General features: G+C 37.4%; 1 protein-coding gene across 6 annotated transcripts in view; it reads left to right on the forward strand.

The window, feature by feature from the left end:
• Positions 1-15,668, forward strand: part of LOC149069409 (protein DOP1A) — a 727,510-nt gene that overhangs the window by 97,542 nt on the left and 614,300 nt on the right. For all 6 annotated transcript variants that reach the window (XR_016195089.1, XM_089250153.1, XM_089250154.1 and 3 more), the window contains exon 7: positions 10,917-11,059. Coding sequence is in view for 5 of the 6 variants with exons in the window: in XM_089250153.1 (XP_089106279.1) it covers positions 10,917-11,059 (143 nt within the window). In the remaining variant the exon portion in view is untranslated. The remainder of the gene's footprint in view (positions 1-10,916; positions 11,060-15,668) is intronic.

Below are 15,668 nucleotides of genomic sequence, written 5' to 3' on the forward strand. Positions count from 1 at the left end.
GAAAATCACTGTCGCATTTATCACTGAAATAAATGTAACATTAAGTGTCGCAGAACATGTTTCCCTGAAAATGCTGCGCATTGATTCGAGATAAGTTACAGCACATTCATTACTCTGAACTTCAACGTACTTGTTCAGTGCCTCGAGAGTTATTAGTTCGAAAGTGTAAATTTTCAAAATCCAGCTGTACAGGAAACAAATTGGCTTGTTGTGGCTCAATCCGCATTAGACCCAATGTCAGGAATCAGTCCTCATGATGTTCAGCGTGGGTTGCACTTTGCAGCGAATGTGTATCGTAGAGAGCGTCGAATGTGTTTGTTCTGTTCACATGTCAGTCACTGAATAGAGGACGACGCTGGAGTACTGTCGAAGCGAAAATTATTAAACGAAATTATTACGAAGAGAATTATTCGACCGTTCGTTCGTGTTCAGACGTGCAGTCAGTCCCGAACACTATTTGTTACACAGACTACTGAGGACAACCAAAGTGCGACACCGGCGAAGCATCTCGTTCCGTAGGCGTATCCAAGAGAAATTGCACGTAAACAATTTCAGTGTATGGTGTCTGGAAATGGCAATTCAATTTGAAGTTTTGAACACATTAGTGAAGTTAGCAAATTTCTTTGCTTGAAGATATCACTGCCACATTACTCGGTGAACCATCGCATCAACGAGTCTGAGTGATCGATGTCGTTGTCTGCTGAAAAGGAATTTGCATCGTTCGAAGGGAAAGTTTGAAACAGTTGATAACTGTCTCCTCTAAGCAGAGATAATTGAAATTTGTGAGCGGTGTCCTGAGAGTACGAGCACATTTCACTTACGAACTATGAACTTTGAAGGGATATAGAAACATAGTATATAAAACATTTGGCAGAGAAAGAAAAAATCTTACCACAGTGTGATCATTTATAATCATTCCCAAATTAAACTTGTTTAAATGCTCAATATAAATATTAAAACCCTAATAACTCTGAGGGATTATAGATTCCAACATCAAATTATACTACACTAATATGCAGTATGGTGTATTCTTAACACAAAATTGCATATATGCTATATGTGGATATTTACATGAAAGTACTTGCATGCATAAGTGTACAACATTAATACTTTTGTTCCTCATGCACATTTTTAACATTTTGACAAATTTTTTTTTTTTTTCTTCACATCCATTTTTTCTTCTTTGATAATTTCATTTTTTTTTCTTAATTTCATTTTTTTTCTTAATTTCATTTTTTTCATCCTTATTTTGTTTTTGTCTTTTTTGTATACTTTCATTTCCCTTTTTTTTTTCTATACTTTCATCTTTTTTTTTTTATACGTTCAATTTTCCTTTTATAATTTCATTTTTTTCTCTTTCATCTTTTCTTTTTTTTCTCATAGTCTCATTTTTTTCTCACACTTTCATAATAACTTTTTTTTCATAATTCCATTATAACTCTACTTGGTATTCAAGGTTTTAACAATTTTTTTTCTCAAATATAATAGTGCGACGTTGATTACGCATAGAAATGAACAATGTAAATGCATCCATTAAACATATAGTTTTCAATATAAACATAATTTGACAGTCATTGTTGCTGAATGCTTCATCTTCTGCTTCTTCAGAAATAGAGATATGTACATATATGAATTTTTTTGTTTTTAAATAAGGTGGGACTTGATCAAACTTGCAGTGCACTTCAATGTCTACCTCAAATTTAATTTGTGAAGGAGAGATAGTGAGTTTGAAGAAAAATTTTGCATGAAAAAAAAAGAAAATTGGAAACAAATAAGCGTTCACCGTCCAATGAGGGGCCCATCTCACTGAACAATCAACAGCATATTTGTATCCACGACGGAATTCCAGTAATAAAAAAAAACTTATCACTGAATACGATTATAAAATTCGATGAATTAATTTTCGAATAATCGTTATAGAAATTTTTAAAAAAATTTTATATTTTCAAGTCCCATATTATTTATGTATTTACATACACAACACTTGATTAATATGTTCCAAAAGTGAAAGTGTTAATTTGTGCCGGCCTGTTAGAGCGCAAATTGTATCGATGACCAACGGAACGCTGAGGCAATAAATTACGGGACATATTATCCAGAGCAGGGGGTGCATCACTTGCTGTACTTGTGGAAGGCCTTTGGGCTTGACATCCTTGAATAGAAGATTGTGGTATTACAACGGCAGGGTTATCTGTGTTTCGAGAAGGCTCCTCGGAATAGTGCCCAGGGCTACTGCTGGGTGGGTTCCCCACCGAACGTGCGGCACTAGGAGAAATACATTGAAGCCATTGAAGGTCAGACAATTCATCGAAACTAGCGTGTGGCCTTTGTTGTACAATGGAGTGTACCGGATTTCTACTATTCCTGTTTTCCCTAATAGTACTGTGCATATAATCCAATTCTTGACGTCTTTCTTTGAATGGGATCAACCTGTTTGCATGTACTTTAATAGGTTTTGCTTTTGGATTTCTTTTATCAATTATTGTAAAATTTACAGGATTGTGAACTGTGAGAATTCTGTAGGGACCGACGAAATTTCTTCGCTTAGGAAGCGAAGCATGCCTATCAGCGTCGGGTTGATGCAAGAATACTAATTGACCTGGGTGAAAATTCCTATCTTTCGCGAATTTTCGTTGGTAATTTTCCTGCCTCTCTGCTGATGTAATTAGACTTTCACGCACTTTGTTGAATGTGTACTGCAGTTGTGTTGTTTTTTGTGTGACAAAATCAGAATATGAGACACGTGTATGTGGAGTTGTCTGATTAAGAATGTCTGTTGGAAGTGTAGGGTCGTAGGAAAGATGTAAATATGCTGGCTTTTCCTGTGTTGCTTGATGAATAGTTGAATTATAAATTAATTCATAGTAATTAATGTATGCATCCCAATCAGTTGTTCCTAGTGCAAATATAGAGAGGGACTTCTTCAAGTTAGAATTTATCCTTTCACTTTGACCATTGGATTGTGGGCACATCGCCGTTGTTTGCAATTTCGTTACCCCTAGGCGACTACAAAGTGTTTTAAAAAGGTCACTCACAAAATTTGAACCTTTGTCTGATAATAATTTCTCAGGAAATCCAAAAGTGCAAGCAAAGTCAAGGAATTTCTCTACTGTTGTTTTTGATGTTTGGTCGGGAACTGCGTACAGTTTCACAAATTTTGTGAAATGATCAATGAACGTAAGTATGTAGCAGTTTCCACGTGAGGTGTTAGGCAATCTTCCGACAAAATCGCAAGAGACATATTTCATTGGTCGAGATGGAATAAAATGACGTTGCAATGGAACAGGTGGTACTCTACGAAGAGATCGGAAAGATATGCAATGTGTGCAAGATTCTACGTAATGTTTTGTATCTGTGTATAAATTATCCCAGAAATACTTCTCTTTAATGGCGTGGTATGTTTTTAAGTGTCCAAAGTGTGTCAAGTGGTTGGCTGCAAGAATGTGTGGCTTGAACTTGTTAGGTATAACTATTTGTAGTATGATCTTCTGACCCCCTGAGCGAGTGATAATCCCTTTGTGCATAAGAAGACCATTCGATAGGACATACTTAATCCTGAGCTTTGAGTGTTGAGTATTATCGTCTTCTAATGTAGAGATTATGGTTGACAATTTAGGATCTTCGCGCTGAGCCAACTTTATCTCCTCTATGGTAGGTAAAGTGATCTGTACTGTATTCACATGAAAGTCGCGTGAAAAAATATCGGCGACTTGGTTTTCCGAAGATTTGATTAATTCAAAATCATAATTAAATTCTGAGAGAAATGCAAACCATCGAGTGACTCTGCTTCCTGGTGAATCCCATTTCGATAATTTGGTCAAAGCAGCATTATCACACCTAATAGTGAAATGTCTACCATACAAATAGTACTTGAATGCTTTTACAGATTCCACAATGGCCATTAATTCTTTTTCCATAATAGTGTATCGAATTTGTGTGGGATTTAACTTCTTGGAAAAATATGCAATTGGATGTATGACATTAGAATTGTCTATTCTCTGCCCAATCATTGCACCTAATGCAACGTCACTGCTGTCAGTAGAAAGGATAAATTCCTTGTTGAAATCCGGATGAATCAAAATTGGAGGTTGCGAAAGTTTTTGTTTTAGAATGTCAAAAGCATTCTGGGCCTCTTGAGTCCATTGAAATTTTCTACTCTTTCTAGTGAGGTTAGTAATAGGTGCCGTAATATCTGAAAAATTTTGTATGAAACGCCTGTAATACCCAACCAGCCCAATAAAACGGCGAATTTTCCGTACGGTGTTGGGAACTGGAAAGTCTTGTATCTTTCTAATGTTTGTCTCAATGGGGCGAATGCCTGAACTGTTCAAAGTATGACCTAGGAATTCGATCTGAGGAACAAGAAATGAACATTTAGCTGGATTAAGTGTCAAACCAAAATAGCGGAACCTCTCGAATAGTTTTCTCAATTTGTAGAGCATTTGTGAGACATTGTCGGCACCCAAGCAAAAATCGTCAATATAGTTGGCAATTTTCAAATCTGAAAGAGGAGCTAAAAGTTGATCTGAAAGATTGGAAAATGTTTCCGGACTGGCATTCAAGCCTTGAGGCATAGTTTTGTAACGAAACGAGCCAAATGGAGAGCTAAATGTTGTCATGTCACGATCCTCGGGTTTCAAAGGAATCTGCCAAAAAGATTATGATAGATCAAGGGAGCAAAAAAGATTAGATCCCCGTAGCATTTCCAGTAAGTGATGAATGATTGGTAGAGGATATCTTGGATATTTTAAGTGAGCGTTCAATTTTCTATAGTCTACTACCAATCGCCATTTCTGTTGCTTCGGGTCTCCTGAAGGATTTTTCTTCTTTATCATGATCAAAGGGAAGCTTATGTGACTGTCTGATTTTTCAATCAAATTTGCTTGCTTTAATTCATTTAACTGACATTTTAATTCTTCTCTCAAAGCGTAGGGAACATTGTAGGGACGAGTAGATGGTAGTTTTGATGAATCTACTTGTAAAATAGGAGTGATTTTATCTGTACAACCTATGGTGTATAAGCGTTTACTAAATATATCACCAAATTCAAAAAGTAATTTCAATAGCTTCGAACGAGTTGGAAGGTCTAAGTGGCTCAGCTCAAAATCATTTTCCGACAATTCCTGCCTGCGTAACTGTTTGATTTCCTCCATGTCTCTGATTACTACGTCATTCGTGATTGTACCTACACGAGTGTTTTTGTTTAGAGCCACTTTTCGAGCGGTCAAGTTCGAAAGCATAATGGGGATCGTTTTATCTTTAGAGATGGAGCACACAGCTCTATGTACTTCTATAGCATCGTTCTGTAGTGTAGGTGTCAACATTATATCATCCCCTTCACTAGCCAAAATGTCAGTTTTCAAATACACTACCCTGGATTCGTGTGGCAAAAGTGTGATTTTCGTTGCTAGTCGGGCGTACTCTGTGGATAATGTGTTACAAGTTGGAGAATTGGCGTCTCGTATTTTAATTTTTGTATTACCAGCTTCTAATATGTCATTATCGAGGTTGAGTGCGAATTTGTGGGCCTTCAAAAGGTCATAGCCAATTATTGCTTGGTATTGTGTAGCCAAATCATTTCTGACTATAAAAAATGAATGAATAATGCATTTATTTCCCAAAGTGAGAGGGATTTTGAATGACCCCAAAATATCTAGTGGCTCTCCTGAAATAGATTTAACTCTGACATCAGTGTTAGCTTTTTTTATCCGTGCGTCATTTCTGATTTTCTGAAAAACAGAATACTGAAGTAATGAGACTGAGGCGCCAGAATCAATCAAACTGGTTGTTTGGCAACCAGCAAATTTGACATCAGCAACAGGAAGGTAGAAGTCATTTTCTTGTGAATCCAGAATCTGTGTTTATCGTTTTAACTTGTGTAATACATGTATCTTGTTGCGGCTCTGTAGAAGTTGAACTGGTATTCATGTTGGGGGAACGGACTCTAGCCGCGGAAGTGGAAGCACTTTCGTTCGTTCCCCTAATTAGTTTAAAATGAGATGTGTTGTTGTTCTCAAATCTTACTGATCTGCCTCTATTGCTTCTTCGAGGATGTGGTGAATGATTGCGTGTATTAAAACGTCCTCGATTAGAATGAAATGTCTGACTAAAATTTTGAGTGCGTGGTGCGTGTGAACGTTGGTTGAAACAGTGCTCAGGATTATAAGCATAGCATTCTGAAGTTGTATGATTGTTTCGACCACAGTTTCCACAAAAATTCTGAGCATAATGAGGGTATCTATGACCTTCAAAATCCCTGAGTGGAAATCTGTGTGAAATTGTTTCGTTGCAGCAAGTGTTTTCACCGCAACCTGCGGTCCACGCCTGTGTGTGAGTATGTGGCTGTGGGGGTCCAGAGAATGCTCGAGTTGTGTAGGGGTTATTTTGAAAATGATGTTGTGTATTGGTTTCGTGCCTGGGCACGGAGTGCAATTGAAGATTTTCCACCTGCTTTTGGATTGCTGCAATTGTTTCATGAGTCTGCTTCGCATGTGACTCTATCAAGTTGACCATTTCCTTATCCGTGCTCCCTACATTGCAAATGGTTTCGTGTTGGGTTGTTGATTCATTAACTTGTAAAGTTTCAATGAAATTCACAGCATCTTGAAACGATTGGGGGTCTTTCACTAAAATAGAACTTTTGTATTTTGGTAGGAGGCCTTCCAAGAATTTGGCTAGTCGTGTTTGTTCGTAAAGTGATTTCACTTCGGGTTTACTGATATCGGCATTGCCGAAAAATTTTTGTGTATTTGTGGAAACACGAGCAGCGTAGATTTTGACCCCTTCGTCGGAGGACATGCGACAATTTGAGAAAAGTTGCTGTCGTGTAGCAAGGCTTGTTTTGGTGGAGAAAAAATCCAAAAATTTCTGTTTAAAGTTTTCATAATTCTGCTCATTTTCCAAATCAACATTGTTAATTATCTGTGTCAACGCATCTCCCCTAACTCTGGATTTCAGCAACAATAATTTCTCTGATTCAGTACAATTTGCGGTTTTTGCGATTGCCTCTAACGTAAACACACACAATTTTCTGTCTTTACAGTTATTCCATTTTGCTTAAATCTCTTCTATAGTTTGTGTCAGGGCCTACTATCACCCCCAAGTCGTAAATCACCGAGATTACATGAACCACTTTTTTTTATTTCCTTCCTCATGTTAATGTTACTTGATTGGGGAAAAATTACGAAAAAGATATTCTATGCATTTTGTTTGAAATTAAATTTTTTTTTGTCAGTGACTAAAAAAAATTTAATGTCACAAATTTCTTCGTGGCCCCCGTATCAGTAGCCGTGGCTCCCCTTTTGCAAGATTTTCATCCGTGCCCCCCCCCCCTGGAATATCCTAGGGCCCCCTGTTGAGAACCACTGATTTAGGCGATGTCACATGATTTTGTTAACTATCCTATGAGGATTGCTCTCCTCATACTGGCATTTTTTCTGACAAAAAATGACAAATATGTGGTTACTATATTTGTGTAGTTTACATTCGAATCGGTTGCACATATAATCTTTCACATATATAACACGTAGGATCACGATTCTCCATGAGGGAAAAGGCAGAAAAGTTTATCTCGTCTTATTTCACACTTTCTAGACAAAAAAAAGGTAAGTAATATCAAATGCAACCGATCTTTTTTACAGATTACGAGATTTTATATTTTTATCAATCTTATGAGCTCTTCTTAAATCGTTAGATACCCTTTCAACAATAAACGACAAAAAAGTTAAATTATGGTATGGTTCTTATAAATTCATAATTTTTTATTTTGAGAATTTTTTTTAAATGATAATTTACACAGAATCGTCACAAGCCAGTCTTAGTTATTTTACAGCCTTTGGTAATACTTATACTCAATTCAGCACAAGACACATATTTTCAAAATGACATTGATTAATTAACAAAATTTTGAGTTGTCACTCATTTAAGAAATTGAAGTAAAAAAGGAAGATTATATATATATATATATATATATATATATATATATATAAATATGACATGAATGTCGCTCTCCACTTGTTAATACAAGATATACAGATGACTGGATGTTGTGAAGATATTTATTATTTGAGATGTTAATTTTTTAAGGAAGGAAGAACCTCATCTCTGCCTCTACCGGGAGTCTAACCCGGGTCCCTCGATTGCCGGACGAGTGCTCTGACCACTAAGCTACAGAGGAGATAGAGATTTTCCTTCTCTAGAGCGTAATATGTGCCGAACGGAACCGTGCAATGGACAGTGAACCGATCAGCACAGTTCCTTTCGGCACATATACGCTCTAGCGAATATGTTTCTCCTACCTATTTCCCTCTCCATAGCCCCTACCTCCTGCACCCCTAGGCTGGAATCTATTGTGGGGGGCCCCTTCTACAGTTAATTTATAGAGTGAAAAGAAGAAAAGTTATAAGGATTTAGTCCCGGGTCTCAAGAGTTAGAGCCCTGTCAGCCCCCCCCCCTTCCCCACTAGAAGGTCATGCCTCTCCCTTACAATTCATCCAAACAATTCGTAACAAAAAAATTTTCTCGTCTTTTCATTTCGGATTTAGCACCACTCTTGAGCGATGTGGCTGCAATGGGTCGCATGTTCAAGCGCCGCCCCTGTACTCTATTACAAGGGACATGTGTGCATTTTGGTTCTCTCACCCATGGCACCCACAAGAGCCCTGGGCAATTCTCATAATGTTTTGGCTTTTCATGCTATAAATTAACTATAGAGGGGGCTGTGAAAAATCTGACTTGGTGGGGGGGGGGGGGACGCAAAAGATCCCAGCCTAGGGGTCCATGCCCTCACTCAGAATTTGTTCCACAATAGTCAAATGAAAGCAATGGGAAAATTTGGCTTTTCACTTGTCCGGCCCCTGGAGTACTAGAAACACCTTTGGATTTCCTAATAAAAATTACCCCGATGGATATCATCTTATGCCTTGGCCAACATTATTGTACAAATAAATAAATAAATCTTTACAAGATAAGTGATGATGGCTCACTAAGTGCTCTTTCAAGGATTAAGTTATCTGGCATTATCAAGAATGATATAATAATGCTGGAACAAAAAAATTCTACTTCAATAGCGGGACGTATGGTCACGCATGTTTTTCACGGTAAACAATAATGTGCGGCTTTCTTCTAAAAAAAAATCAGGTTTATTTTTTTCCAGGTCCCCTTCACTGAAGCCCTATCAGCCTCCTGGCAGGGTCGCCATTAGGGGCGGCAGATGAGGCTTCACACCCGGGCGGCAGGTAAGCTTGAGCCGCCTCTGTCAACCATAGCCCAAAGACTCCCACCAAAGCCCCGAACGGCACCAATAAAAGCTCCTTTGTTTCAGAAGATTTTTTTTTATATGGCGGGAGTCATTAAAATTAGAGGATATTTTTTCCCTCGTATTCAGGAAACCTGTATTGTAAAATGTTCTGTATTTACTTTCAAAGAGAGCCGAAATTGAGCCATTGAAATGTTCTTTGTGGTCAGCTGGAAATCGCGGTGAATAACACTGTAAATAGGAAGGTTATACAATCATATATTTTTTTACTTCAACGGCAGTCTGTGTGGAACAAACACAAAAAATAAAAACAAACAATAAGGTTTAATAATTATATATTATTTACGATAAAAATGACACATATGACAATTCCACACGTTTACAAAACGTGAATTTAAAATTTTTTTTTCTCTCCCCTCTTTCTATACTCCAAAATTTGCTGCCCTGGGCTATAGCCTGCTCAGCCCCCCTGTAAATACAGTGCTGGGTGGGGCAACTGTCCCCTTACATCCATAATTGATGTATCTCTAATTTTGGGTCAGAGCTAATGTTATCTAATAAACTTCTTTTTTACTATCCCTTATTGCTTTCTTCAACAGCCTTCTTTTATCAGTAAACAATGCCAGGTCACCTCGTCCACTTTTATACTCTCTGAATGCTAACATATGCTTTCCTAACATAGAAGTCCTCTTAGTGTTGTTATTAAGAATCTGTTTATGTAGTCCTTTGAGAAAAGGGCTATCTATTCCACCACCACCCTCATAGTGTCTAATGACTTGGTTTTGCTATGTCTATGACACCTTTGATGCATAGCCACATTATGAAGAGACCCTAAGTCAGAGATAGACGAATCGCAAAGAAAAAAAAAATCTAGTTGCCAAACAATATTTTATAGAAATACAAAGCCACAACAGGCAAAAATGCCCAACAAAGTGGCTGAGAAAAAGATGCCCATAACAGAATATGGATGTCATATATTTCTAAAATACAGCAACCCAATTAGCTAAAAAAAATTTTACCCAAGAAAAAAGGTGAAAAATGTTTGTTTTGACGTGTGGCAGAGTCACCCTCTTTCATGTTGGCAGATATATCTGCATGAACGAGGGTGAATGTATATCAACATATATGGCAATATAAATTCCCAACATTTTGTGCTGTTCTCAGACTTTTAGAAAATTTTAGTAGTCAAATATCAATTTTCAAGTTGTCATGGCAACTGGCTGTCTGGTATTTTTCAGGCCCTACCCTGAGTTAATTCCTGATGCATGCATGCATGCCATACTTCACAAAAATATTGTTGCTAAGCCCACTCATAAAATAAGCCTTTTTCATTTTGCGGAAGACCTAGAGACTCTTTTTCATAGGCAGGAGTATACAATATTCCCTGTTCATATGGATCCGTCTACATCAGTTACACTTTGCACTCCATAAAAACCTGACTCACAGAACATCGCCATTCCCACCTGGGCAGACAAAAAAATCTGCTGATGCTGAACATGCTTTCTCCAATGGTTTCTACTCCCAGCTGAACCTCAAAGCAATAGATTTTCAAGCATAAACTTTATACAATAAAAAAAATTTGGTGGTATGGGCCAATTTTTCATTTTTTCGAATGATGCAAATGAGTTAATAATATTTATGGTAACTTCTCTTCTTCTAGATTTCATGCAGTAAAACTGAACTTGCACAAAAATTTCCTGCATCGTCATCAGATATTTGGTGCTACAAGCTTCTGATCAGCTTATTAGATCACCCAATCATAGGTGCATTTTTGCTGAATGACCTTTTGATTGATGTTTTCAGGTTGGTGTCTTTTGAATTTTATTTCTTTTATGAAAATTTACATCCCATGCTCCATTTTTTCCCTATTAGAAATAGAAAAGTATAGAAGTATTGATATATGAAATTTAAATTTATTACTAAATTTATCTTAGAAAAACTATGGTAATTTTCAAAATAAAACTGAAAAAATAAGATAATAGGTAAGTAGTTGTCAATCAATGGGTGCTGTCTAGCTTAGTTATAACAAACCCTGTTGCAGAGCTGCAAACTTTCTGAATTCAGTCCGGTGATGCCAGATTTCAGGACATTTACATGTTTTCTAGATTATGAATTCATATTGCTGGTTTTTAACTATTGCCATTAACTTAAAAAGAATGAAAAACTTGAAAAAAATGAAAAAAAGAAATATATATATTTTATATATATATTGTGTTTGTGGGTTTTTTTTGCTGCCACTGTTTTTTTTTAAGTAACCCTCATCCTTACGACATAAAAATAGCTCTTTGCTTTCAATCGACATCGCACCACCTTGACTCCAGGCGTGAGCAGCGCCGTCTTAACGCATGGGCCCACCTGGGCACGCCCCGGGGGCCTCAGGAAAAGAGGGGCTTCACAAAAATGAAATCAGATTGCATTTTTTAGAATTTACAAGGTAGGGCCTCAGAAAAACCACTTGGCCCGGGGGCCCATGATGCTCTTAAGACAGGACTGGGCGTGGTAGCCTGTACGGAAGGTGGTCAAAGCTTACTAAATTTATAAGTGAATATAAATTGATTTTACAAAAAAAGGGTTTAACATAAAAATGTTCAGTAAATAACAAAAATTTATGGAAGCATCAGTGAAAAAACTTTATTTCTTCACCTCACCTTTACTGGAACGTACAAAAATTTCATATGGGAAGTTCAAGGTTTGAATCCAAGGGGAGACAACAGAGCAAAGAGGTTCAATGCCTGCGGTGACTTGGTAGTGTAGTTAGTACCTTCTTCACTGACCTGGTTTCATAGTTGGGTTTTTACAAGTAAAAAATAGGTATTAACTGGTAAATACTGTGAAAATGGTGAAAAACTTGCACATACAATTAGCCTCTATGCATTTATGTATACATTTACTATGCAGGGTAACGGTTCTTTTTATAAACTAAAGATGGTTAATAGTTATTTAAATAATAACTGTTACCATAAGAAAATTCAAAAACTTGAGCCTTCATTGAAAAATAAAAATTGTCAGGGGTGGGAACTCTGTGCCACATTGCACCAAAATTAACATTTTGTGCAATAGTTTTTTCATATTTTTCTACACCAAATAATGCTTGTTTGTAAATCTTTTTATTTTTGTGTAATTAGCTCCTTGAAATAATTTTTTGCATGCCTTGTATGCATCAGTGTTGTCAATGATGCATTCAGCAGTTCTCGGAATTGAAAAAAAGAGAACTTTTTTGTTCCAGCATGCCGCAAAACGATTCCTTCCAAGAGAGCATGTTTTATTCCTCCATACTTAGACACCATTTCCCCCCCCCCATTTTCCATAGTCGCTTTATCTTGTGATTTACAAAGTAGAGATCTCTGTTGGAAATTAGTTTGATGACTGCAAAGAACTGTGTTGAGGGAAAGACTTGCGGGTTAACCATTTGTTCTTTTCACGCTTTGCAAGCACTACAGAAATAAATTTTTTTATTCAAACAAGTTTTCAATCCAAAAATATTTGATGTAATAATATATAGTATGTAATGTAACAATAGTATATTAATATTTAAAAAATTTAAATTAAGTTTTCTCAGGTGTCGTCCAATTCTGTCTGTAACTCGAGGAATGTAAGGGAGAAACACTATTTTGGTTGCTGGTTCTTCTACTTTCTGTGAGGCGTTTTTTGGATGTATATGGCCCTCATTACATCCCCTGTAGAGTAACCATTGGCCTGGAAAGTCCGAATCAAGTGTAATTTTTTCTCATCAAAAGCGTTTCTCCCGTACATTCCTCGAGTTATGGACAGAATTGGACGATACCTGAGAAAATTTGGCATCAAGACCAACTTCAAGCCAACCAGAAAGCTAAGTGAATGCCTCAGGTCAGCCAAAGATCAACAAGATGGACTAAAAACAGCTGGGGGTTTACCGTATCCCATGCAGTTGTGGAGAAGTGTACATAGGCACTACAAAAAGATCCATATCGACCAGATTAGTCTAGCACAAACGAAATTGTAGACTGTGTCGGATTGACAAGTCAGCCGTAGCAGAGCATGCCCTAACCTTGTCCAATAGGTTGCCTTGAGGTACTCCTGCTGGAGCAGCATGTTCGATATACGCCTCCCTTTGTTTACCTACTCGCATTATGAGTGAATTTTGCATTAACTGGGTAGGTTGGTGGTACACGCCAAGAATATGAATTTTAATGCCTTTCGTCGTGGACGTAACATGATTGGTGACTGTCGCTTGAGATGATGCGTTCATGTTCTCTGTAATTTCCAAATCATAAAAAAAACGAGTATGATGGCCCGTACTTCATAAGTCCTTGATCAGGGACTAGGAAGGCTCTATAAAACAAACAACCAATGGTAGTGCATGTCGAAGAACCCGAATCCATTGCTATACATCTGTTTATTCCTGGGTATTGTTTAGACTTAGTCGTTTCCACAACAAAACTTTTAGCTGGAACACAATGCTCATCCCATCCACACATAGCGTTTTGAGGACACGCTACTTGGGCGACGGTTTTCAGTTCGGTAGGAAACGTGAAGTATTGTCTCTGGGTATTCCAATTACACCTGACCTTGTTCAATTTTATACTTGAAGAAAATACATTATTTTTGTTTTTATCTTTGAACCACAAACACTGGGTGAATTTCAAATTCTCGAGGGTAATCGTGGCGTGTGTGGTAAGTTAACAAGTTTCTTTGTCATGCACATTTTCACATTCGGTAATAGTTGAAGTAACTATTAAACGGTTATTGCATGTGGTGTCTAGCGAGCATACTACTGATAATAAAGCGAACAGCACCAACAGGGTTGCGGTTTGGCTAGGCATTCCAATTCCGTTTAAAAATTGTTGCGTTTGATCAATGGAGTGACGCAACCGGCGAACGACATGGACCCCTCCAATCATTGTTAATCTTGTTGTATCTCTAATTATGCGATAGGTATGGTACACCACCCTGAGAACCGATTTGATAATTATGAGAACAGTCGTCAATGCTGTTTTGAGATATATGACCATAATAGAAGTCAATGCATACACAGTATATTGTATGGTCGGTGGCAAACATTGTAAATGTTGAAAGGCAGCTACACAGAAAAGATATGGTAATTTCCGGCAAATGGTTCTACCACTGATACTTAATTCTACCACTGATACTTAATTCTACCACTGATACTTAATTCTTCTCTCATCGTTAGTCTGATCCTGTTCAGCCACGAATATAAATTGAAGGAGTCCTGGAAATCTGAGGAAATTCTCGGACACCACTGCTTGTTTAATGGAATTATTGAAATGAATAATTTCTACTAGTCCTTCCTTCGTTACTATTAAAACACCCGATGTAGAAACTCTGACTACAGGGCCATGAAATTCAATAAATTGTCTTTTATGATTGAAAATTGCTTTTTTTTTATCTAACAAAACGTTGAATCCATCTATGTGAAAAATAGTGGATTTGCCGTGTTTGATTTCACAAAAACACGTTGCCGGGCTTTTACATGTCATTTCTTCGCAATATTCGGCCGCACCATTGCATGGTGTGCTAGTGGAGCATCCACATGGAAAACTGTGACGGGGTTGTATCAGTTTTTGTGCTGTGCGCGGAGACCATATGTAACTTTTCCAAACTCATTCACAATTTTGACATCGTTTGGTCACTGCACAACTAGTTGTGGGCAAGTGCGCATGTTGTGCCATGGATAACACACGTGTGAGCATCTTTGGACGGCATCCTTCATTTCGCATATCTCAACATTGTGTCTCGCCATTGTGATGCTGCTGGTGAACACTAGTAATAAAATCTAGAAAAAGAAAAGTTGCGGGTTTTTTTTTTTTTTTGTTTATACTGGTCCTTAACGATTAAGGAAAGTCACCTTCCTATATACAAACCAGGTTGTATTAGATATCTCTCTCTATGAATTTATTAAAGTTAAATGACAGCAAAATGTTACCATTTACTATTTTCTTATTAATTAATAGTAATGACATTCAAAAGTTTCTGAACTAGCAAATCTGCGATTCGGTCCAGAACAGTCTTTTCGGATTCTTGGTAATCACTTGGTTGTGATATCCAAGACATGAATTTTCCAGCCATGGTTATATCATTTTCTGCATGACTGTTACCGGTATTCGACGTATTCGAATTTTCTACAGAATTACTGTCCATCCATCCCGCGGTCAAAGATTATAATGGGACTCTTCTCTGATAGTTTCGGAATTTTCCCTTACAATGGATTCTTGCTCACCCCCCTTTTCATTTTTGTCTATAAAAGGAAGATCATCCCAAGAAATAGAAAATTTCTGTAGGGAGATGTGCGGTTCAGCACCTTTGTTTCCCTCCTGGTCATCTGTAGCTGGTATTGTGTTATTTTTTGGGTATTAGTATGAATAGAGAAACTCGGGAAGATCCACAAAGGCATTGTCGTCATTGTTGCTTTCTG

This window comes from Pholcus phalangioides, unplaced genomic scaffold (genome assembly GCF_987345545.1).
Source record: "Pholcus phalangioides strain wild (caught in Gottingen) unplaced genomic scaffold, Ppha-v1.0 ptg000022l_1, whole genome shotgun sequence".
In the NCBI taxonomy this organism is placed as follows: Eukaryota; Metazoa; Arthropoda; class Arachnida; order Araneae; family Pholcidae; genus Pholcus; species Pholcus phalangioides.